At 43.1% G+C, this 26,573-nt stretch overlaps 1 protein-coding gene across 20 annotated transcripts in view; it reads left to right on the top strand.

The window, feature by feature from the left end:
* Kcnma1 (potassium calcium-activated channel subfamily M alpha 1) overlaps nucleotides 1–26,573 on the top strand; it is a 719,966-nt gene that overhangs the window by 356,353 nt on the left and 337,040 nt on the right. For 19 of the 20 annotated variants that reach the window (XR_012907918.1, XM_075949389.1, XM_075949388.1 and 16 more), the window contains exon 3: nucleotides 5,169–5,230. Coding sequence is in view for 19 of the 20 variants with exons in the window: in XM_075949389.1 (XP_075805504.1) it covers nucleotides 5,169–5,230 (62 nt within the window). In the remaining variant the exon portion in view is untranslated. Of the gene's footprint in view, nucleotides 1–5,168; nucleotides 5,231–6,602; nucleotides 6,764–26,573 lie in introns of those variants that run through there. The other variant, XM_075949405.1, reaches the window with a different exon arrangement.

Raw genomic sequence — 26,573 nt, 5'->3', positions numbered from 1 at the left:
GTGTGTCAATGTCTTAGTAGCATCTGGAGTCTCCCCGCAAGACTGGGCTGTTTAATACTAAAATGGTTCATCGGAGTACTCTTACCTTTGCACCTGTTTGTTGGCCTCAGCCAAATTTTCTCCCAGCCTTCCTCTTTGCTAAGTTTTCTTTTTTTATGCTAATTTTGGAGTCTTTGAGCCCTATTTGCCCGCCTCATTTCACTGGATTTGCCTTTCCGTGCAGCTTCAGTGACTAAGGGGAATATATAATGCATACCCATACTGGTTTCTCATTTCTTCTGATATTCCCCATCCCACGAGGCATTTGAACCAGCTTCATGGCCTGCTGGTGTTTCCATCCAGGAAGATGGCTGCCAATCTTGCTTACTCTCATCTTGGTTCATGTTTAGACTTCTCATGATAAAGAGGATAGACTCTGTGTGTGTGTGTGTGTGTGTGTGTGTGTGTGGTTTAATACACTGTGTGTCCTCCTCCTACATTCTTTGGTGCAAACACTTGTCATTTTTCATTTCAGGTTCTGAAAATAGATGACTAACATTTTATTGTTCCAATGATGCTTATCAAGTTGCTTTCCTTTCTTTTGAAAAAAATGGACCTGGAACTCTGGAAATAGATGCAGTATTTGGTATTGTAACTGCAGGATTTTAATGGTGTAAGTCTGGTCTCTAGAAGCCCTAAGAAGGCAAGCTCAGCCCAGTTAAAGTCACAAGTAATACTGAACAGAAGAAGAAAAGATATATTATTCAATATGGCCACATTGGAAAAAGACATGGGTAAAAAAAGGTCCAGATGACCCCATGTCTGTCTTACTGATACTGACAAGAGGTTTAGGCTTCAGTAGAGGGCAGGGGATGGGCATGACAAAGCAGTCCTAATCAGAGTAGGCTCTTGCCTATCACTGCTTCATCATTTTTTTTTATTTTATTGAGCTCTACATTTTTCTCTGCTCCCCTCCCTGCCTCTCCCCTCTCCATCAACCCTCTCCCATGGCCTCCATGTTCCCAATTTACTCAGGAGATCCTGACTTTTTCTATTTCCCATGTAGATTAGATCCATGTATGGATCTTAAGGTTCTCATTGTTGTCTAGGTTCTCTGGGATTGTGAATTGTAGGCTGGTTTTCTTTGCTTTATGTTTAAAAGCCACTTATGAGTGAGTATATATGATATTTGTCTTTCTGGGTCTGGGTTACCTCATTCAATATTATGTTTTCTAGATCCATCCATTTGCCTGCAGAGTTCAAGATGTAATCATTTTTTCTGCTGTGTAGTACTCCATTGTGTAAATATACCACATTTTCCTTATCCATTCTTTGGTTGAGGAGCATTTAGGTTGTTTCCAGGTTCTGGCTATGACAAAGGATGCTGCTATGAACATAGTTGACTCATGTACTTGTGGTAAGATTGAGAATCCTTTGGGTATACACCCAAACCCTGCTCCATCTTTGTCCCAGCTCCTGTTCTGCAATGTAGACCTACAAAGTGGTCTGATGAGACACTGATCTGTTCATAACTATCCCCACTACTACCTTTGGGATCTATCTGGCTTTAGTAAGATGGTTACCTGCATTCTAGAATTCAGCTTCATCTTCATGAATAATTGTCCTTTTCTGGGGTCTGGCCTCTCTTGACAGCATTAGCTTCTCCTGGAATTTGAGTGGACTCAGGACAAAAGGTTACAGATAAATGATTTGCCTCTGTACATTCAGCCAAAGCATGCATACAAAATGGAAGTGCCCATGAGGAGTTAGACAAGCTATACCAACTCTGTTCACAGCTATCACAGAACATGTGTCACGCCAGGCATAGAGCAAAGGATCTTTTAGATCATATTACCACATACAGGCTCTTGCACGGGAAAGGCTGGTCGTTTTAAAGGTTATTCTGACTTAGCTGCCGGAGAACACATGCATTTTGCTGTCTGCAAAGGGAGGGTCTTGTTATTTGTTTAGTGCCATCTTTCCCTATCCTGTGGACATTCATCCTCCTTATCACTGTGCTATAGAAGCATGCAGAAGAATCTTCAGTAGCTCTGTGCTTCCGGAGCAGCAGGAGAGCAGTCGTAACTTGAATAAAGAACTACTACTTAGAGAACAAAGAGACACTGAGACAAGATCCCATAGTACCCCTACGCTCCCGAACTCCTCCTCTGTCTCTTGATTGATGGTACGCTGTCAGTGGCTTTAGCTTCCATTCTCTGTACCTCCCCACACATAATCGACTACTAATTATGTAGCCACATAGGAGTTGTTTATCATTCTCTGTGTGTGCATGATGTGCTTATATGGGCGCACACCACAGCGCGGACACAGAGGTTAGAGGAGAGCTTTCTGGAATGGGCTCACTTCATCTACTTTAGCTGGCTTTTCTAGACTTGCTCCTTGGCAAGTATCTTTACTCACTGGCCGTTGTTTACTTTAGAGAGAGAGGGAGAAAAAGAGAGAGAAGGAGGGAGGGAGGGAGGGAGGGAGGGAGGGAGGGAAAGAGGGAAGGAGGAAGAATGTGGCTGTTTGATAGAAAGCTGGAGGAAGAGGGCAAGCTGAGCCTTCTGCTTTGGTGGTTTTGAGAGACTCATGTAACAAGTCTCCGAGTCTCTCAAGCTCACTTTTTTATGGCCACATTTCTGCATGACCTAAGTCTAGGATGACAGTGTACGCATCCTGACATGGTAACAAGACACGTGAGTAAGTTTGAAGTTTACATGCACAGTTCATCTTCCTGCTGAGCAGCACTGTTATTTTGTTTTTCGGATGTAGGCAGGTGTTAGTGGCTCCCAGTGGGCAGAACAGTCTACATTCTCCAATCTCCCTGAGAGAAAGCCTTCTGGCAGGACACAAGATGCAAGCCTAGGTGGAGTCAGCAGAGGTGCTGTAGAGGGTCATATTCCTCCCATCTTCATTTGGCTCTTACCCTCTTTGAGAATGCTGCTGTTTGAGTTTTAAGAGTACAGCAGGGTGTATTCCAAACACTCTTGTCACTGATTGATTTGCTTAAATAAGTGATTCATTATTCCCACGTGGAGGCTGCTGGGGCAAATTAGTGTCAGTTACTCTGGCCATCCTGCTTCTGGGAAAACAAGCTTTCTCAGGAGTGCTAAGACTGACTTCTCACAGAAAGAGGGGGCCGTTTGCAAGGACTTTTGATTTCCCTTTAATAACATGTAGCATTTGGTGACACAGGACTGTCTAGTGAGCCCTGCTGAAGCTCAGCCTTCGTGCACAGATGGCATTAAGTGGGGAGAGATCAGTGCCCGATCTGCTGTTTATGAATGAAGAGTCCCCTCCCCTCTGGTAGGATCATGCTCCTTCCCTTTGCAGCTTTCTGAGAATGAGGTCAGGGCCGGGATCTAACTGCTTCTGGCTCAAAAATAGCAGCTCAGCTCCAAATTAATCTGATGCTATTTGCTGTAGAATGAAAAGTGGAGGCCTGCTTATGTGTTTGTTTCCTGTATACCTTTGCAAACAAGTTGTGAATGAACCCCATGTGAAGAGGCAGGGCCAGCCAAGAGCGAGTGCATGGGAGCTGGGCACTGGTGATTGCGGATAGGCTGTGGGAGCTGCTTTTGTGTTGTGGGAGCCTTGATTGGAAAAGCAAAACAGAAGAGGGAAACAGACCCCAGTTGTGTAGTACTCTAACTGCTTCTTCAGAAAGAAATGCTCACAGTTGTTGAGGATACTGTGTGTTCCTTGTATTGTGCCCAGCCATTTTCCAGTGTGTAGTCAGCTGATATCTCTCTTCTATGTTTTCATGGAGTTTTACAGTGTTTAAAATGAGTATTACATGCACATTGCATTATTTATCAACCATATTAGCATACACAGAAAAACACAGGAGTATGAGATTCCCTCTTACACACACACACACACACACACACACACACACACACACACACACACACTAGTGCACCACAGCCTGATCATGCCTTGTCTTTGCAGCTGGTGGAGTTAACTTCCATCCATCATCCAATGCCAGCCCAGTTTTCTCATGTGGCTTGCGGAGATCGACATTTCTAAGGATCTTCCCTGCAGTCTCTTTAGGATTTGAGTATATCTAAAGGGCTGGGTTTGAGCATTAGGCAGGCATTGTGTGTGGTGATGATGTTTCATTTCTGATCTCAGCCTTAATTGTTGGCTGTTAGCATCTGTTTTGATGGTACCACCTTTTATTTGCAGTGAAAGATGAAATGAACACATTGGAACCTTGGGTGAAGGACAGAAGTGTCAGTAGCAGCCTGATGTGTTACATGTCCACTCAGTGGACTTTTATGTCGCAGGTGCACGTTGAAGGAGATGCCCAAACTGTCTTTTGTATTCGTAATGATTGATCTTGAGTGAGCGCATAACGGCTTAGAGATTGTCATATAACTAACTGGCCAGATGGATGACCTAATTGGCTTTTTTGCACTTAAATCATTTACCTTTTAATATGTGAGAAATCCTATAAGTACACACTGAATCGAGAAAATTTATATCTATATAGAAGTGTGTGTATACCCATAGCTACAAATATACACACACTTACACATTCAAAGAGACATCTGTAGTAGCAAATGTGTGCTTTCCAAATGGCTATTTCTTATATAGTGACAGAAAGCAGATTAGTGTCTGCGACTAGAGGCTAGAGCAGGGATTATTAATTTCACAAGCACGAAAGATCTTATTGAGATGATAAAAATGTTCTGCAACTGGATCACAGTGGTGTCACAGAGGTTGGTAAATTTCCCAAAGGCCACTAAAGAATTCACTTAAAATGGGTGTATTTTCTAGCTCAACCAAGCTGTTAGAAGTGATCATTCCCTTAAAGTCCTAGGGCAGGTAGAGGAGGAAAGACTACATCCTCCCAAGTCTTTGTACTTTCTCTTTCCCTTTGAAGTTTATTGACTTCAATTGTAGAGAAGCTGGTCCTTGAGGTGACAGGGCCAGATAAGAAAAATCCAAAGACGTGGCATGGAGAAGTCTGCCCTGACCCCTATTGGCCAGGAACAAGGTTGCTCCCACTGCTGGGTGAAGAGCCATCTTCTAAATTGTCACAGGCCCCTGAGCACAGGAGATACGGAAGCAGGTTCTGGAGGTAGTAAGCACTGTGCCTCAGCCAATCGTTGCTGTCAATCAGAAATGCAAACATTCTGGTCCCGGCCCTTAAGTAATGGGATGTTTATCTTCTTTTGCAGGTCGTGTTAGTCTTTGCTCTCAGCATTGGTGCCCTTGTAATATACTTCATAGACTCGTCAAAGTGAGTATGCATATATGTTGTCTTGCCCATTTTTCTAGGTCAACTGTGACCCCTTACATTGATGTACTTAATTAACACTGGCCTTTGCAAGAATCTCCTGCGTGCTGAAGGCTTGGATGAAGGCAGGGCTGCTCTGTGTCGCATTTCTGAATGGGAAAACATTCTCTCGAAAGGAAGGCTATTATGCTGTTATGGGAGGGAGAGGTGGTTGGGGACCAAGCATCATTGCTGGGTATTTGTTTGTAATGAGCTAGTTCCTGATGGAGTATTTGTACTGAAGATGCCAAGAAGTCAAGAAGGTTTTCATGGGAATGTGAAACCTCTGGGAGGGGTGACAGAATCCAAGAGATGAGTCTGAGCCATTCTGGTCCCAGTCATAGGATCTATTTATTATCCAGGCTTAGGTCATATGGGAGCATAGATTGGAAAACCCTGCTCTAAAATTTCACCTGCCAATAGAATATGCAGCTGAAGCAATGGTCGCTGTATTTCTTCATTTATGGAAGGAAAGCAGGAAATGGGCTGAGGCTGTTCATGAGGACACCCAGAGACAGGTCTGTGGCTGTCTAAGAACCTGTAGAGAACAGTGCTCATGCAGACCCTTCGACTGGCTGTTTAGTGATCTGGTGCTCCAGGGTAAGCATAGTTCACAGATGGTGAAGGCTGTCTGGGAGGTGGATGAGACCAGTCACCATGGCTACCGTTAAATGCTGTGGGTACCACTACTGGTTGCATCACTCGTTCCAGCTATCCTACTGCAATCTCAAAGTTGACAGCATCTGAAGCAGACAGATCTGGGGATGAATTTGCTTGTCTGTTTGGACACAAACTCGACAGCTCTAGCCAAGAAAAAGAGCCCTTGAGCTTGCCAGCCTCGCTGAATACCTTGAGACTGTTTTTCTTTCCTCTAGTACTAATCCTGGGTAGACCCTAGACTTTGATCCTGGGACACCTGCCTTGTGTTCCTGCTAGTTGTTAGATATGCCACAACTCTGAACTTAGTGTTTTTTCCCCCATGGCACACCTAAATTCCGAATTTCCCAGAGCTATCTGATCACTAGCCAGGGTATTTTGTACATTTGGCTCTAGAGGCCAAACTGTCACATCCAAGAAAATAAAAGAAACATGTCTACTCATCCATGTCTGGAATCTGCCAAGTATGAGGCCTTCGGGAGTCTCTTAGCCCACCTCAGACACAGGCTGTACCCTCACCTGTCTTGAGCTCTGGGTCCTTTAGACATCCTCAGGGGACAAGGTTGTGCATGTTTATTTCATCTGAAATCCCTAGTCAAGAAAAAGAAGAGCGTAATTCAGTCTGGAAGACTCCAGCTGTCTTGGTGTTAAGGTAAGGCCTCTTCTTGTATTTACTCAGAGATTCTGGACCACATTTGAAGTGAACTGGAACTCTGAAGCCGTTGGTCATCTCTCTCCAATCTCTCTCCAGGGGTCATGGGGTACAAACCCTGCCACCACCCATGCTGGGGCTTAGGAAGGAGGTTCGAACATGTATGTAGTCTGTGTGTCCCAGAGAGAGCACACACTCATGCGAAGGTGAGTGTGGAGCTCTGCTAAAAGGACAGATGCCTCGGCCATGCCTGTTTTTCCCTCGTCTCCCTTTCTGCCCCTTTGTATGCTATGGAAATAAAATGTTGCTGGTAGATGGATTTGGATAGTGTCTTCTTTAAATTGTGCCTATTAGGCGTCAATCCTAGGCGTTTTAGAGTCTGGTCTTCCACAGGAGAGGATGGCAAAGCATGCTGTTCTCCTAAGTGGATGCCCTCTGCTGATGTCTCACCAGCCTCCAGTCCTTTGGGATTAGTCCTGACTCTGCTAAGTCTTGCTGAAGTTGATGCTAGAAACTCTGTGATTCTGGTTCTTTTTAGGGTCATGTAAAGAGTCTATACCAAGGCTGATCTTCAGTTCTGTTTTTCACTTTCCCCAGCAAAAATGCTAGTGATCTTAGATACAAGATTGTCTTCATTCCACATGGATGCTAACCAAGCCCTCGTAAGGTGTCAGCCTCTCTCCTCTCCTAACCAAGCAAACTGTGTGGTTTGTTAGAACAGACTTAGTTTAGCAGAACACTTGTCGCTACATACGTAACTCTGCTTTTCAGTTCTACCTCTTCATCTGGCCTGAGATTATAGCCTAAAAGACTCCAACCTGTGGAGAAGCCAATAAGCAGCCTACATAGAGAATCCATCTTTCCAGGGGGATCCATTAGGCATGCTCAGTTTAAGAAGATGAAATAAAGTAAAATCTATAGTGCTAACTTTATGGTAAGCCTAGAGGCATGGTTCTCAACCTGTGGGTCGCTACCCCTTTGGGCCCAAATAAACCTTTCATAAGGGTTACCTCAGACTCTCTGCATATCAGATATTTACATTAAAATTAATAGCAGTGGCAAAATTAATTATGGTGTAGGTAGCAATGGAAATTTTTTGGTTGGGGTCACCACAGTGTAAGGAATTTTATTAAAGGGTCTTGGTATTAGGTCTCAGGCATAGTCAGAATACCCAATGTAATCTATTAATCCAATTGTAATCAAGTGTTGTGAATGATTTGAGATAAAACTCTAAATACAAACTACAAATTGAATGAGCATGAGAAAGAAGAAGGCAAATTCTTAAAGTCTATCTTTTAAACAACTACTGATTTAATAGAAATCACTTGGCTGACTATCTTAAAAGGAGCTTAAATTTCACTTAAACATATTAGCAAGTCATTGCCCTAGGAAAAAATACCCGGTATTCTTGAGGTGAATTTGTATTAGTGTTAACCTTCTACAAATAAATAAATCAAGAGTAATGCTCTTTGGATTGAGATGGTTTGCAAAATTGATTCTCTCATTACAATTAGACAGAGCTGTCTTCACTCAGTTGGTAGACTGGAAATGTCCCAGCTACAGAAAGTGGATACAAAGCTTACCACACCTGGCCCTTTGGGAAGTACAAAGAGAGGTCATGGAGATGACCCAGTGGGTAAGAGCATCTCCTGAGCAAGCATGAAGACCTGAGCTTATGTCACCAAAACATTCCTGGAAAACTGAGCATGGTCCCGTGTGCCTGTAATTCTAGAGCTTTGGGGGATGGAGACAGGAGAATCAAGAGGGGCTTGTTTGGCTGCCATCTTAGCTCTGGGCTTGGTGGGAGACCGTGCTTTAAAGGACTAAGTCAGAGGGTGACAAAGCAAGACACCTGACATTCTCTTCTGATCTCTGCTTGCAAGTACGCCACACGTGCATAAGCCACACACATGGAAAAATTTTAAAAGATTTAAAAAGAGTTCTGCAAAGGAGGCAGATGAGCTTATGAAACAGTCCCGGGTGGACTCAGTTGGCTGTTCTCAGATGGGCTGAGTTAGACCTTGCACATGGGCAAGCAGAGCAGATTCTTATTGTGCCTCAGTGAGTCACAGTGGAAAGGCAACTCAGTTGAGGGGAAACTGTGATTGACAGGTGTGATTGTAATTGTAATTTGTCATCTTGCTCACCTATGGAAAATCATCGACTACAATATTCCACACATCTTTGCTGAACTTTCAGTCCTTAGTCCAAGACAGACAGATCCCCAAGAAAGTCTTGTTCAGTGATATTTTTGCGAATACCCCCTTTGGATCTTCATTTTCTTCATGTGATCTCTGTGGAAAGAACCATTTGGGTTATTTCCAGTGATGACTATTTAGCTCCACAATATTGTCTTGAAGTCAACCGATAAAAATGGTTCAAAGGGTGCTCCAGTATCCCAGTGGGAGACACTGGAAAGATTCAGACAAAGGGAGTGTTATAACAAGACCTGATTGGGATGGAAGAAATATCAGTTCCTTCGTGAGACCTGCAATCCCATCCTTCAGTGGTCCATGCTCTCCAGATGCCCCGCCTTCTAACTCTGTGTGTACTCTTTCTCCTGTGCACCCTGATTTCTATAAAGCAAAGACTTTTAAAAGCGTACAGTTGGATGCCAAAGAGATGCCTCAGCAAGAGAAAAGCATTGCTACATAAGGCTGACAAAAGGAATTTAATCCCTGGAACCCATCTTAAAGAGATGTGGTGATGTGGTTTTGTAAAACTAGCACTCCTGTGGTGATATGGGAAGTGGAGACAGAAGAATCCTCTAGAAGCACATGGGTCAATTGGCATGGAATATACAGTGCAGGATCAGACACAACGTAATGGAAGGTGAGAACGTGCTCTCGGGAGTTCTTCTGACCCTCACACCTGTACTGTGGCACATATCTGTCCATACTTACACACACAAACATGTACACACACTTATATACACTAAGTAATTTTTAAAATTGTACAGCCAAGTCAGATGTGCTCCTCACTTCCCTGTGAGTGTTAATATCACTGTTGTGTCACAGGATCAGTAATACTTCTGGAATAATAAGGGGTGGGAGACCTCATAATGTCCTAGTGAGGGGTAGGACCCATGGCGGGCATAAGGCAGCAGTCCTTACTGCTTCCTTTTTTCTTTTAAGAGAAAGTTGGAAGAAACAACAGCTCTCAAAGCTCTGTGCATTTGCATTTTTCCAGTGGCATTCTGGGAAAGGGTGACTCACATGTGGGGAGATATTTATTCCTTTGATTGATGCTTAAATGCTGCTCCTTCTTATGCTTCAGTTACGTGGATTATGAATATTTAATGCTGCATATACTGGAAATGAAGGTCAGGTCCTGCTCACTGGCGACTTCAAAGAAGCCTCAGTTCTGAAAGGCATACCACCTGCTGTTAGCAGAGTGAAGCGGAAAGGTTATGCATTGTTAAAATCTTCCTTAATGACTCTAGCTGCACCAGAATGGCTGCTGCACAGTTGGGGATGCCTGCTGGCTTTGCCAGCTTTTGCTCTTGGCTTCTGGTTTAACCCCTGCAATTTGAGTGAGATGGACATTAGGAAAGAGGTGGGGGAACTACATCACAGATTCTGTAGTGCATCCTATCCAAGTGCTCCATTGCCAGAGCATGCACTCTTCTCAGTCTTCATAAATGTTATTTATTCACTTTATATTCATTCATTCATTCATTCATTCATTCATTCATCAGTCAGTCATTCACTTTCACAGCTTCAACGTGAAAATCTTAAATCCCCAGGTAGCGACAGTGCTTATGATTAGGTATGGTTACAGATAATTTTTTGTAGATTTGCAATACAAACCCACCAGATTGTTTCCATAGTTTCTGGAAACACAACAGACACTATTATAATTCAGATACCCAGTGCTTCAGGCCAACCTGTTAGTTATTTTGCAGTTTTACCTGCCACTCTCCTTCATAGATATCCTGACCTCTTCTCCTTCATCTGATAAATTTTCTTTCCATAGGGAAGAATCGGGATTGGGAGATGGCTCAGATGCTTGCCACAAAAGCATGTGGTCCTAAGTTCAGATTGCCAGCACTAATAAAAACTGAGCGAGGTGCCCTGTGTCTGTAGACCCTGTGCATAGGGGTAGATGAGATAATGGGTCCCTAGGTACTCTAGTCATGTCTGTGAGCACCAGGTTTAATGACTAATTCTATCTCAAAAAGTAAAGTGGAAAGCAATGGAGGAGCATACCTTATTTCAACCTGTGGTCTCCACATTCATGTGCACACGTGTGCGCACAAACATCTGCATGCAAATATCCACCCAGACATATGCACGTTAATCACACACACATACATACAAGTTTGAAAGCTAACCAAAGACTGAAGGGAATTTGGATTGTCATTGCTGTGCTGTACATGAATTAGTGTGCTAAGCACATCACATACAAGCTCAGTAGCTTCTTCTAACACCCTGTGTGGAGTTTTAGCAATCTCACTTTACTGGTTAGAAGTCTGGAACTCGAAATTTGCTTCCAGCCACATAGCCAACAAGCAGTGGATCCAGAATCTCATTCTACAGCCCCACCAACTCATGCAGACTGTGGGGGCCATGCCTTTTATCCTAGCACTCGGAAGGCAGAGGCAGGCGGATCGCTGTGAGTTGGGGGCCAGCCTGGTTTACAAGAGCTAGTTCCAGGGCAGGCTCTAAAGCTACAGAGAAACCCTATCTCAAAATAAATAAATAAATAAATAAATACATACATACATACATACATACATACATACATACATACATACATAGCAGTAAAAAGCCCCATTCCGTACCTCCACCCTGCTGTTGCTTGCAGGTGTCAAGGAGTGAATTTCCAAATTAGAGAAGTCACAGAAAGAGCTTAAGCTTGGTGCAGATATTGTAAAACTGGGAGCTGCTTCCCCTTGCCCTGTCACGTCCTCTGCCTTCATCTTTTCATCTTCCATATCCCCATTCTCATCCTGAGAGCCAAGTCTACAGCAGATAGTGCTTGGGGGGTCCTGTCACCAGCCACCCACCTATAACTGTTGTGGTCACAGGGAAGTTGATGGTTGTTTGTCAAGGCTCCTCATTCTCAGAGGAGTCCTTCCAAGGGAGGATTCTCACCCACTCATATACCTACTGTGCTGTGCATATTATTTGGTACTCTGTCTGAATACATCTTTTCATCCTTGCAGAGTTGCAGCATTTACTGTTTCACAGTTTTGCATCATGTTGCATGATATTTAAATATTATTCGACTAGCAGAGTGTAGGAAAAGTTGGCTCCTAAAAGTTGTGTAGGAAGGTCTTAAAAATGACATAAGATAGCCTGATTCCTTCATCACCTTTGTTCTAAATCATCATGGACAGGTGTGGACTCGTGCTTCCAATGTGCCCAGTCTCTTGGCCAACCACTTGGCAGGGATGTGGGGACAGCATAGGTCATGAGTCTCTCAACATGACCAGCTGGGTAGTTTGAACATAGGGAGAAAGTGCCTGGGCATATCTTAATTCTTACTTCCTTTAATGGATCAGTCATTCTAGGTAGTGTTGTTAATAATTAGCTCGTGCATTCCACCTTCTTGTTCTGTTTGAGAAGGCATGGCATGCACTTAACCTTTGTTGAAGAAGTCAACACAAATCACTGTGTGTGCAAAGTATCTCTTTCGTCTCCTCTTTTTAAAAATACTCCCCCCACAATTTTCACCATCCCTCGGTGACATTTTTATTGCCAGGCATTGGTTTGGAAAATTACGGGTAGGGAAAGTTCAAGGGCAGGGTGTTTGGAACAGCATTGCACATCTGTGAGGGGGAACACAACAGGAGAATCAGCAGCTGTTGAAAGAATAGAGTCAGATGGTGGAGGAGCTCAGGCTCTGAGAGATGAGGAAGAGGGGCCGCCTTCAGGGTAGACGCCTTAAATAGCTCCCAATGGAGCTTCCTTCCCTTCCAGAATCTAGCCTCTCATGGAGCCTTAGAATTCTGTGATGTGTCAGGAGTGCTAACCCAACCTTTCTACATCGAGTTTTTCATGTGGCCATGATCTCATTATCTCATTAATGGGGATAAACTTAGAAGCAAAGGCAGGTAGTGAGGATGCAGACAGATGGAGGCACCTTCGTTACATGTCTACTTCCATGTGGGTGGCTTTAGGGTGCCGGCTCTCTTAGATAGGTAACAGTGGGTTGACGTTGTTTCTCAAGGGTTCCTCCACAGTGCTAAGACAGTCTCTGTGTCCCCACTCAGATGGCATCTGCAAGTGTCAAGAGAATGAGCTTACCTTGAGTAGTTTAGTCAAAACTACAAGGGACACTGTTAGGAGTAGGAGAAATGAATGAAATAGACCTTTCAGGTTTGATAGCAAAGACCAGTTGGGCATAGAGTTAGCCCTCTGTATCTGAGGACTCAACTAACTATGAATTGAATACAGCATGAAAGGAGGACCTTATTTTTACAAGACATACACAAATATATTTTGCTTTTCATTATTCCCTATACAACAGCTACTACTAATACAACATTGATATGGTATTAAGTAATATGTATAATCTCGAGATGATGTAAAGTGTATGGAAGGATATATCTAAGCTATATGTAAATGCTCCAATGTTTCAAATAAGCAACTTGAAGATACATGGTTTTGTTACTCATAGGGACTCCTTGAACCAGTTCTTCATATAGAAACATATGATGTCATGTCTTAAAAATCACTTGGTACCTGTATCTCAACATCCTCTCCTTTAGTTGAGGACAAACCTGGAGAAAAGTTAGGTGGGGAAGACGCAGAGGGATGCAGACAACTTCTTTACATGGTTTTACTTCCATGTTGGTGGATTTAGGGGACAGGGTCTATTCTTTGGTGTTGTAAATTAGTTTTACTTTATTTGTCTCTCAGAGTTTCTCCTCCTGCCTTTTAGAGCTGAGTAGATAGATGTTCAGTGTCCTGCTCAGGGTCACCAATCCAGGCAGGAAGAGCTACAGTCTGAAATTAGAGCTCTGCAAGCTCTTTTCTCCCTGATCTTTTGGGTCTTTTCTACCAAATTTAAGTCGTGAGCAAAGCTGTCTCGCGATTTATTGCCTACTGAAAAGCAAAGCATATTGATTTTTTTTTTTGTGCTAACTCTGGACCTGGGCCTTCATCACAGTGCAGACTTCTGGCCAGGAGAAAGCAGAGATAATCCCCGGTGGAAAACACTAAACCCAGACACAGGAACATGGGTGGGGGCAGTTTGTGTTGTTTCCCCCCATTTCAGAATCAAGGAACCGTAAGCATTCAGCTGTGTTGTGGAAAGTTGACAAGGCTGGGTCCATTGGCTTTGCCTCTTTGGCATTTGCAAGGCATTGCTTTGGAGAACACTGTGCCCAATGGCTAATTTGTTTTCCCTGTGAAAATACTGTCTCCTAACTATGCTTATAAATCCACATTTATTCCACCCTTCAAAATTAGAGTGCATGTTTTCTGCCCTCCTCACCACCATCCAGAACGTAAAAGGAATGCTGTGGATAACCTGGCACCAGCTTAGCACTTTGGCAACTTTGGAAGAGGTGACTTTGTTTGAGGGCAAACAAAGAGACCTCCCCTCCTTTTTTTTTTTTTTCGAGACAGGGTTTCTCTGTGGTTTTGGAGCCTGTCCTGGAACTAGCTCTTGTAGACCAGGCTGGTCTCGAACTCACAGAGATCAACCTGCCTCTGCCTCCCAAGTGCTGGGATTAAAGGAGTGCGCCACCACCACCCGGCGAGACCTCCCCTCCTTTAGGACATGTCTTACCCATGTCTTCTGTAATTACCTTGTGTTTATGGCACAAGCTTTTGGGTCTTCTCTCCAATTCCTATCCTGCCTGGCCCTAGTACTGTCCCCAAAGTCACAGGAGACATACATTCAAAGAGAGCTGAAGGCCAAGGTGAGAGTCAACTAGAGACAAGCACTGGCTCAGAACGCTGTAATGCAAACAGAAAGGCAGTGCTCATGACAACATGGCCAGCCAGAGCGGCACTAGATGGCAGCAGCTGTTACAGCTTCATTGTGGGCCTTATGAGCTACAGAACACGTGACCTCTCTCTTGTCTTTTACCCTTTGTCCTCTGTCCCAACAGCATGACAAATTGTCATTTTGAGAAGACCCTGACCTGTGATGAGTCATTTTTGATTTAAAAATAGAATCCTTTGCAGTAAGAATGTCCTTGGGACTTTTTGATGCATATGTCATTGTTCAAACAAACCGGGAGGTGTGTGTGTGTGTGTGTGTGTGTGTGTGTGTGTGTGTGTCTACATGCACTTGTGCACATATTAGGGGAAACAGTGTATAAATCTAGTGGAGGAGGAGTAGAGCATGGGGACATTGGCCTCCAGATTCATCACAGTAGCAGACAGGCTGGAATCTATGTACTTCTGATTTTAAACATAAAAACCAATCAATCTACTGAGTGCCTATGATGTCTGGCATTAGGAAATTTTGAATACCATGGGTAAGTCCATGTCTTTCTCACCATGATGTTTAAATTGTATGTATTTTTATGGGTTAGGCAGTCAAGGCTTCAAAAGGATCAAAACAAACTAACAGAGATTTCACCAGGCGATATATTCTCAACTGCTGCTCCACCAGCACTAACTGCTGGAGGCTAATGAGCTGAAATACAACTTCTTACAGTGGGAGGTTTGTCTCTCAGAAAGATTTTGAAGCAACAAACAAAATCTCCTCCAATAATCCCGAAGAGGAGAGTTTTTACTATTGTCTACATATTGGCCTCGTGATTTTTATTTTCAGTAAATGAAACTGAATTCAAAACTCTGTCTTGAATTCAGCCTCTAAGAGCAGTGGTTGAGAAGCCTTCATCTAGGCAATGGTGTTACATGCCTGTAATCGCAGTCCATAGAAGGTGGAGGGAAGAAAGCAGGCGTTCAAGACCAGCCTCGGCTACACAGTGAGTTACAGAATAACATAGACTATATGAGACTTTCTCAAAAACCCAAAGAGGACTGACTGGTGAGGTGGCTCAGCATGTAACAATGCTTGCTGTCAAACGTTATTACCTGAATCTGATTCCCAGGATGTGTATGGTGGAAAGAAGTAACCAGCTTCCACAAGTTGTCCTCTGACCTCCACATCCAAGCCACGGCATTTGTTCCAGTATTAGTTCAATGTCTCTTAGTGATTCTCCTGGACTCTATGTCTTTTTGAGTCCCCCTTTCCATAGAAAATATTAAAAGTTACATTTTACAGGTTCCTTAATGGAAGTCAAGTGTAATCAATCTGAATTGTGTTAATTATCAGTATTTTAATTACTTACTATTTGGTGTCACTTTTTTGGTCTGGTTTTAAGGAAATGTCTGTTAGGATGTTTAGGATGTACTGTAGGTCTCTAGAAGAAATGTCTACCATGTCTGACAGCGAATTTGGCTGTTTCCTCCACCTTGTCCTTCCCACCCTACTAGAGGTTTCTATGGTTAAACAAACATTATCTGAGACAGATGTCTGTCCTGTATCATATTCATCTCAATGTCATAGTTATTACAGACAAAATAAAACAAGTGTTTCATTTCCAGCATTGTCTCATGACTTGACTTTGTAACATACTGACGCAGCGACCCAACATTCAAAATCAGTACTTTGATGTATGCATCAAAATTTTAAAAAAATCTAAAAATCCTGTTTCCTGGCTGATTTTTTTGGCAAGCGTGTACTTTTCAATCTTTGTATATGAAAATGAGTCTTCCTGGATTAAGAGGTATCTTCATTCCCCCTGCTCCCATTACAATAGAATAACCTGAAAGAAAGTGGCCCAAGGGAGAGAGGGTTTATTTCAGCTCACCATTTCATGGTGTCGTCCATCATGGCAGGGAAGCAGCAGGAGCTTGGAGCAGATGGTCACATCACATTCACAGTCAAGAGGCTGAGAGCAGTGGATGCCAGGGCTTGCCTTCTTTTTCCATTTTATACGGGTCAGCTGCCCAACCAAAGGTATGGTCCCACTTCCTACTTCAAGGCTCCTAATCTAGATAATACCTGACACAGTGCCCAGAAGTGATTCTAAACCTCATCAAGCTGACAATAGAGAATAGCCATCGCAAGAAGCCCATATTGTCATGAGATGTCCCCAAGCTCATACAGACTACTATTAGGAGCTGTCAAAATGGGTTGGGTAGATCTGATGAGGAACATGAGGTGCTGGGATCTTGGGTGTCTCCTAAAGTAGATCTAACTGCTGTTCTCAAGCAGAAATAGACCCGTGTGGTCAGATTTTGTGATGCTTTAAAGAGAAGAGAGAAAACTGGCCTTACAAATTGTATCTCTAATTTAAAAATACTGGCTGCTGCCATAAAACTTTCAAAGTACCCAGAAAGCCAAGCAAAACACCTATGCAGGCCAGATTTTGTTCTCAACCTCCACTCTAAATTCTCTCTTTCTCTCCTTGAATTAGCTCAGCTCCAGCGGTGCCAGGAAATGTTCTTAACTCTTGCTAATCCAACCTCTGCCCTCCAAAAGGGCTCCTTCTCCCTCCAACACAGAGAAACCTTGGTCTTTATGTATCCAGGGCTAATTTCTCATAAAGCAGGTTTTCAAACACTACTTAATTGAATTCCCTGTTTTCCCTTAAGCAAGTACTGTATGCAACAGTAATAATTCAACCATGACTTACAGTAAAGCCCCAAAGCTACGTCATTTCTGAAAATAACGTCTTTAGAACCCCATAAACATACTCCTCTGTTTGTTTAAGGACTGCAAGAGCTTTTTAAACATGGTTGCTAAGTCACAAGCGAGTATTTTCCAGGACATAAATGGAAGCAAGCACAACCCCCTTCAATTGTCAAATTCTTTATGAGAAGCCCAAATCTCTCCATTCTGCTAGTGGATTATCTTGACCAGAACAGACTTGATTAATACTAATGTAAGTGTCAGTGATCATTGGAAACTTTTCTGACTTACTTTGCTAAATGGGCACTTTATACAAAGCTTGGCTTAATTTCTAACAAAATGGATATAAAGTAGAGTTGGCATAGATAACTCCTGACCACTGGTTTCATCAGCCTGTTTCCTGGTAGTTCTTAAGCTGTCGTCCCTTCAAAAACAACACAAGTGTGTCTGGGCCTTTCTCCCCAGATGCCCAATGCAGGCTTTACTTCAGTCATGGGGCTTTGGGGGTTTGCATGGAAACTTGGCAGTTCGGGTTAGTGTAGCAACAAGCTTTGTTTGAAAATGGAGACCAGCATGCAGATATTTTCAGAAATAGGAAAACGATGATAATCTTATGCCGTCAAAGACTTCCTTAGAGCTGTTTCCTCAGACCTTTTTCTGCATGGAAAATACCCAAGCTTCCTTTCTCCTGTCATCACACACGGGAAAAAACTGTAGGCAGGACACAAGACGTTTAGTGTTTGCATCCCTTCATGAGAACACTCTGTCCTGTGTTCAGAGCCCATACCATGAATGGAACAGCAACTTTCTGTAACCTCCACCCTCACTCCACGCCAGAAAATTCAGAGAAAACCTGTATCCAATTTTGAGATACACTTGATCTTGATATCCTGAGCTACTGCAGAGACAGGATGCAGAGAAAGGTGAAAAGAACGTGGATGCAATTAGGAGTTTCCACCTGTGCTTTTCCTTTAGCAGCAGGGTGTGGGTGGGTGGTGAGAGCCAAGAGTGCATTAAGGGCCATACCCGCTCCATAATAGCATGCGTAGTAATAATCAAACAGGCTTTGTAAAGAGCTACATCAATAATTGAGACATGAACCAAGCAGCAATGCAGCCTGCTGGGGCCTTCAAACACAATCTGTTACCTGACATGGATGAGGCTGGGGAAGTAGGAAGGAAGGCTGTGCATCTGTGTGCACGCAGGTACCCCAGTTTGGAGAAGGCAAGAGTGAGCGGCAGTCAGCACAGCAGCGAGTGGAAGCATAGAAGGCGATATGTGTATCTTATTGTGTAGAATGGATGTGGTGGGTTTTGGGTCAAGCACACCCTTCTTTGGGAATGGGATAGTCACTACAGAAATCTTTATTTGCCAAGGACCCTAGCACTGGTCCATGGATCCCATATTGAGGGCTTCTGCTCTGTCAGCCCGGTTCTTTTGCTAGTTCTCCACAGTTTGTTCCAGCACAATGAAGTAGAGTCTTTGAACTTAAAGGCTGAGCAGCGATCAATAGGGAAATGCTGTTCCTCCTACAGACCAAGTCCCACCATCATTCTCTTTGGTCTCATACTCTAATGCATTGGGATCTTGGCCACGAAGAGACCGTGTTCAAAAAACAACATAAGGGAGACCTTGGGTTTCCTAGCTTTTTCTATGACGTTAGGCCCCACAGAAAAGAAGAGCCATGGATAAGAGTGGGTCTTGTTGGGCAGATCTGAGAGCTCTTTGTTCTATGCATCTCTCCTGGTTGTGAGCTTCCACCTGTTATTAGTGCAAAGAGCCTCCTTTGTGATTTGGGGTGCAAGCAATTAGCAACTGGTCTAGTCACCTGAGACCCATGTGCTACGCAAGAACCTAGGCACCATTGAACTCAGACAGATACAAACAGCTGCCAGTCTGCATCTGGCTGTATCCACCGACCACACTAATGGAGGAAGAGCCAGGTTCGGAAAATCACTGGGGATCCCTGTTGGTTTATCCACCAGGCTTCAGACCAATTTGCTAGGAAACAGAAGAGCAGCTGGGGCTGTGAGGGCCCCTCTTCCACGAATTCTCTGCCTCTCCCAGATTCCTTCCTGTTCTCACCTGTCTCCAAGCCGGTCAACTGTGACAGTTTAATTGGTGTGGGAAAGGAGAGGCAGTAGGAAGCAGGCAGGGGTGACCAGTGTTCTGGAAGAAGATGGCTCCGCTGGGATGAGGGCACGGAACCATGACAGACGGCCTGAGAGAGCTGTATCCCGGCAGATCAGGGAGTCTGCCTCAAGGTTTTCCAGTCTCTTCTTTCTTGGACTGGTGGGGCCAGTGTTGTGCATTGCCATTGGTTCTCAGTGCCCCTCACCACTGAGGGACTGGGAGTTGTACTGGGAGGCCCAGTGCAGGAAGGAGGTTGATGCAAAAAAATACATAGTGGGTTCAGTGTAAGATTGAGCTCTTTGCCATTTTAATTCTGTTCTCCTGTGTTATGGTTGTGTGTCCTTGAACAAACTAGTTAGCTTTTCCAAGATGTAAGCTTTTTCCTTTATAAAATGGAGTGACTGTGGTGATGTGGGACAGAAACAATAGGAACTGCATGATAGTTCGGGGCGGGGGTCAGGTGATGCATGGAAAGCTCAGCACAGGACTAAGCATGAAGGTAGCTCAGGACATTGGATATTACTGGTATCGTCTTTTAAAGGTTTGTTTTAAAGCTTCCACTGGTCTTAGTAGGGAAGTATATGAAGATGCTAAAACTAGGAAACAACATGGTATGTATTAGAAAGTGGTACAGTGATCAATTACTACTAGGCTCCTGAATCTCAAAATTTTGTTGTTGTATTTTCTTTTACCCTCGCCCCAGGATGGAACACCGAAATGTCAAAATGTTACTGTTTGGTTTTTGTTTATTTATTTATCTTTTTTTCCTTTTCTTTTTTCTCTTTGGCTCTTTGATTCTTTTTGGCTACTTTGTCTTTGACTATTTTCTCTTTGTTCATTTGGGGGCCCACCACAAAGCTCCCAAATTAATGCATACATGGAGGCTTATTCATTCTTATAAATGCCTAGCCTTAGCTTGGCTTGTTTCTAGACAATTTTTCTTAAATTATCCTGTCTACCTTTTGCCTCTGGGATTTTTTCTTTTCTTACTTCTGTATATCTTGCTTTCACTCTTACTCTGAGACTGGCTGTGTAGCTGGGTGAATGGCCCCTGATGTCTTCCTCTCCTTGTTCTACTGCTTTCTTCTCTTCTTGCTCCTTCTTCCTCTCTTCCCAGAGTTCCTCTGCCTGCCAGTCCCGCCTGTATTTCCAATAGCCAGGCAGAATAGACCCAGGCATGAAATCCAAACATAGATATGGGGAAACAAAGGACAGAGTCAGGGAGATGCCATTGGCGCCAGAGAAGCAAGATATGAAGTGACAAGCCACTACCTTTGTGGTAAAATATAGAATAATAGAAATAGGTTAATATAAGTTGTAAGAACTAGTTAATAATAATCCTGAGCTAATAGACCAAACAGTTTGTGATTAATATTAAGCCTTGGAGTGATTTTTTGGGAACTAGTGGGTGGGAGAGAAACCTCTAGTTACAGGGTTCAGAGTCACTGGGTAGGATTACCTAATGTAGAAACAGGGGTAAGGTGAGTAGCCCAAGGATATTCTCAGCTTTCACCCCAACTGTAAATTAGGGGCATGCCCCAATCTACTTTCAGCATTAATCATTCACTGGAAGGGACCCCCCAGAATTCCTAAAAGGAATTGAGTTCATGGTGACAGCTTATTACAGGAAAAGAATTGAGATTAAGGGAAAGTGTGCCCAGGTCATAGTCTAGGAAGGTTCCACACATGGAGCCAGGTGCTTCTGTTATTTACCTGTGACCACATACCATCCACATATGCAATCAAAGAGCCCAGCTCAGCCTCAGAGCTTGGTTTGATCATGTAAATCTACGTGTTTATGTCCATTGCTAGCTAGTCTCAGTCTCCACCTACTGGCCCAAATCACACTGGTAAACATTCCAGTGTGTTCAGCCCTCATCCAGAATCAGACTGTGGCCATATGGTTGGCCCAGCACCCCAGGTCAAGACACTTTTGTCAGTTATGGCACTCCAAGGGCTTAGAAATTACCTTCCAGAAGCTACAGGCAAAGGTCTGAGCTTCCTTTGAGTGAAGGTAAGACAAGTATTGTACGGAGGCCCGTATATGGACTTTTCCTGGGAAGTCTGCCGTTGGTGCCTTCAATTACTTCTATGCATAGCAGAGGAGTTTGAACCCCAGCATCCTGATCTTCAGTTACTAGGTTTTGTTCATGTGTGCACCATCACTGTTGGAAGCACACATGACTTAGTTCAGCCCTTTAAACCCTATGTACCTGTAGACTGGATTACCTGTAAGGTGAGCCTGAAATGGGAGATGGGGGTGGGGCCAGCCTGAATGCATATTCCGGAGGCAGGAAGTCCCTTTGTCACAGGGACTCTGCTTCTAACCCGTTTCCTGCTGAGGTGGTAAGTATGTTCCCCATGCCTTGTTTCTTTGCAGTCCCCATGAATCCTTCTCCAATAACCCTCAATAGCCTTAAAGGATAATACCATCTCTTCATTCCAGCTGAGCTTCTGTACCCTGAGGCTAGATAAGGTCAAAGCCAGATAACTCTAAGACCTTCAGCTAGGGAATAAAAAGCAGAACTAGCCTGTCATTGGGCTATTGTGTCTCTTTGTAACCTGATCTCCAACCAGGGACAACTGGGATTCAGCGTAATGAAATGCTAACTGTCTTGCCTGGATGAAGATTTGTCCTAATATGTAGAGATGCCAGCTGACTTCAGGAGGGGAGAGAACAGGCTTTGGTTAATGGCCTCTAAGTATTCATTGTGTTCTCAGAGACAAGCTTTTCTGAAATGAGTCCTCTTGCTTGGGATGAGCTGTCGGTACCTGGTTCTGCTGTATTTCTGCTCAGGTGTTTTTCTGCCATAGTCCATAAACTAGACAGTGTAAAGAACATCTTGTTGGAAACATCTGCTGACCTCAGCATTCCAGGGCATATTTTTTAACTTAACAGGATCTTAACGTTCTTGGTTGAGCAATAAGCACTGTTTTCTTCCCTTTCTCTAACATTCCTGTTCTATTCCTGCTCTACCTCGAGACATGTCTTATTTTAGCCAAACGCAAGCCCTCAAGTAGGTAGACTGGTCCCAGATCATCACTGTGTAGTTTGCTAGCTGAGTGATCTTGGGTTGGTGTCAACTTCTCTGACCCCTGCTTTCCTCAACTGTCAGTATGGACAATAATTTCTTACTGCATGCAAGGTACAAACTACAGGCACATGGCACACGGGGTACTTATTCCTGAAGGACACTATGTTCTTAGTACTGGTCATGGAGCACACTGGTATTTATTAAACTGGATGACCTTAGTGGCACAAACTTGAAATTATTTTTATTATGAATTGCACATCAGTAGTTTGGTATCATTGATATTTATTTTCATGAAGCTAATGACTTAGCTCTTATTTAGAATTTGATGATCACTCAGTAACTCAATGTTTATTGTATGACTGTTGTGTGCCTGGCACTATTTAAAGCTCTCAGCCCTTATATTTTAGTACCAAAGGGGAGATAACTGCACAAATTGACAAATAAATGTGATGGTTTTAGTTGATGATGAATACAGAGGTGAAATAAAGCTGAAAGTGAAGGAAGCTAGATTTCTTCCATATTTTTTAATGTGTGTTTGGGACTCCTTTGGAGGCCTCATGAAATCTACAACTTCCTTGTCAGAAATCCTTAACTTATAAATATGTATCTCAAAACATTGGGTTACAGGGAAAACAGTTACTTACATGCAGTTGTTGGAATCTAAGAAGCAAATCTATGATGTGGTATGCCCAATTCTTGCTGAAGGTTATTTTATCAATAGCTATTGCATGCTCTAACACTCAATAAATAAAAGCAGCGTAATTCATCAGTAGGAAAAATAAGAGTGAAAGCTTTTGTGTGTCAAAGGATCATATGAAGAAAAAAACAACACAACCTACTAAACTGGAAAAAAGTTTGTAGAACATATATTTGATGATGGACTTAACAGCTGGGCTATAAAAAGAACTTATATTTCTCAGTAATGAGAGATAACCTGATTTAAAGATGGACAGAGCTAATGAATAGATCTTCCAAAGTCGATACACATGACTAGCAAGAACATGAACGAAAATCAACCAGACACGATCACTTTTAGTCATCAGTGAAATGCAAATCAAAAACACAAGATATCATTTCACATTTACAAGGAATCCTACAAGAGAAAAGATCAGAATAAATACCAGCAAGAATGTAGGCAAATTGCAGTTCCTCTGTGATGCTATTAAGATGGCATAAAAGCCCTAGAACATTCTTCGGAGATAATCTTTCCATCCAAGACTTACCTTAGAGCGTATGCTGCACCAAGCTTGCACTGAGCATTTGTAATTACTCAGAACAGTTAGATGGTGGAAAGTGCCATCAATACCCATCAATAGATGATTTTTTTAATATTTATTTATTATGTATACAATATTCTGTCTGTATGTCTGCAGGCCATAAGAGGGCACCAGACCTCATTACAGATGGTTGTGAGCCACCATGTGGTTGCTGGGAATTGAACTCAGGACCTTCGGAAGAGCAGGCAATGCTCTTAACCACTGAGCCATCTCTCCAGCCCCTCAATAGATGATTGACTAAGAGATTGTAATATAGCCAAGAAATGACATGATTCAGCTATAAAAAAATTAAGTTTATGCATATTTCACAGTGTGAATGAACCTTGAAACCATTCTACTAATGTGAAAGAAAGTTGGGAAAGTCATTAGTGTGTGACTCCATTGATAATGACGATCAAGAACAGGGTACTGTGGAAATAATCGATTACAGCTGACTTAAAGCTTCAGAAGTAAGGTTAGCGGGCACAGAGGGGCTGACAGTGGGATGGAACAGCGTTTCTTTTTTGAGGTGAGAAAAGTATTCTACAATGAATTTTAGGGGTGTTTAAATAGCTGTGTATGCTAAAACCAATTGAGTCATATACTTCAGGTACATGGATTGTATGGTACATGAATTATAACTCAGTAAAGCTGTAATAAGATAGTCATTCTAGATGGGAGATGAAAACAGAGTCTAGGGAGATGTGAGAAGATAAGAAAAATAATGGGAAAGCTGTCTCATTAGTCTTGCTGAGAGATGGAAATCAGAGTCAGGGGAAAAAGCATGTCCCCACTTCTGCCCTGAGGCTGTGACTTTTCATGTTCACTCTTAGTGTGTTCAGTGGGAGCAGATCTCATTAACAAGGAAGGACTCATTTCAGCTCCTGTTCCTAAGATGTAATCACCAAGTATATTTTTCCAAGCCACATAGGTTAAGGGTAAGGGGCAGGAACATGGCATTTCCTGGGCACTACAGTACTTGGATGGTGTCAGCAAAATAATGGGGGAAATGGCCACATCTTCTCCATCTGTAGATCCCAAACAAAAGCCTGGCCTTGGCGACTTGTCCACCCAGCTGTGTGTGCTCAGTGTATCCCTCTCTGGAGGTAGCTGGGCTTTGGGCATGAAGAAGCTCTAGACATTTAAGATGGAGTCAGATTGTAAACTGAGGCTGTTTCATCCCGAGTAACCACAAATCAAATACACTCTCTGAAGGTGGAAAATCCTCTGCTGGTAGCCTCAGGGGTGTTCCTGGATTAGAATACCTCTCCTGCAGGAATGGGCTGGAAGAGGGGCGGCTTTCCCCTGAACTTGAGCCTGGAGCCAAGAGGCAGGAACTGGGTAGTTCGCAGTAACTCCCGGTGATTTATTTCCTCAATACTGTTCTCCTTTTTAACCACAATTCCCCTGGGAACAAGTATGCCAGTCACTTAAAAAAAAAAAACCAACAAGGACTGATTTTTAAGTGTGACACTGTCAACAAATCTGGATAACTCCAGGCCGAACAGTTAGATACAGTGCAGACTTCAGGAAGCAGGTTCCTCTGTCTTTGCCACTCTGAAGTATTAGACACTAGTAAGAGAGAAAACGATAGGCTTCTGTCTGTTTTCAAACCACTCTTCCTAGCTACCTGGGGGTTGGGGGTTGGACCTTACCATAGAGCATATTCTCTGCGATGGGTTCCCATACCAAATTATGGTTAATTAAATAATAAAATTTTAATATGCTTCTTCTATTAGTGTAGTTGAGGGTGGCGAGAGAAACTGCTGGCTGAAGAATTCCGAAGCTAAAATGATCTAACCATTGACATGACCCCTACTTGATCGGTTGCCCCTTCTGTTTACTTTCCATCCTGTCCATGGTTATTATTCCTGCTCATGTCCCTTCCAGAATACAGCCTTCTTACTCATCATAAGGCACAGAGCTCTTGGCCACAAGCCCTTCTTTGGAGGAGTCAATAGTATTTATGTTACTTGTGGGGTTTGCACATTCATCCCTAGTTATGACTTACAGCTACACTTCCCAAAGTGCACCCACAAAATCCCAGTGATGTCATTTTCACCGTGAGCTGTGCTTCTCTTAGTTCAAGAATTTAGGTCCTGACATAGAATGTCAGGAGCCACACTCTTCTGGTGGTTGTCCTAAAGGTCATGAAGGTCTGTTAGAGTTGGATATTGCTGTCACTTATTTTATAGTAAAGGAAATGAATGTGTCACGGACAGGGGATTTTCGGTGGGATTTCTGATTCGTAGAGGTGGATATAAAATAGGAGAGAATAAGGAGAGCAATAGGGTGCTTTGAGCTAATACCCAGGTATCTTAGGGTGATATTAAGCTAGATGACAATTAGGCAAGCTAATGGTTTTGCATGTCTACAAGTTGGTATTCTTCCCATAATTATTAAATAATTCTTGGGGATGAAGAAATGGCTCTAGTGGGTTAGAGTCCATGATGCTTTTACAGAAGACCTGAATTCATTTTCTATTACCCTTTTTGGGTGGCTCCAAATGACTTCTAACTCCAGCTATGAAACACCTGATGCCATCTTCTGGCTTCCGCTAGAATCTGGACTCATGTGCGCATACCCATAATACCTATACACATATAAACAAAGTTAAAAATAAATAAGAACCTGTGCAGTGGTGGTGCACACCTTTAATCCCAGCACTCAGAAGGCAGAGGCAGGTGGATCTCTGTGATTTCGGGGCCAACATGATCTACAGAGCGAGTTCCAGGACAGTCAAGGCTACACAGAGGAAAAATCTGTCACACAGAGTCATTTGGAGGCCCTGACCAACCTCTGCTGGTCTTCCACTGTATGGTTCCTAGTGACTTGCTGTTATACATGGCTTTTCTGAGTGCCCTTCTGATTACTCTTCTTAAAATTCTCATCTTTCCATCTCTAGAGAGCCTTGACCAGTTAGCAAAAATAGTATGTCCCTCAGTCATCATTGGCAGAGAACTTTCCGG

Source organism: Microtus pennsylvanicus, chromosome 15, assembly GCF_037038515.1.
Source record: "Microtus pennsylvanicus isolate mMicPen1 chromosome 15, mMicPen1.hap1, whole genome shotgun sequence".
NCBI classification, from domain to species: domain Eukaryota; kingdom Metazoa; phylum Chordata; class Mammalia; order Rodentia; family Cricetidae; genus Microtus; species Microtus pennsylvanicus.
The sequence above is the reverse complement of the archived record's forward strand: the minus strand, read 5'-3'. Positions and strand labels throughout refer to the sequence as shown.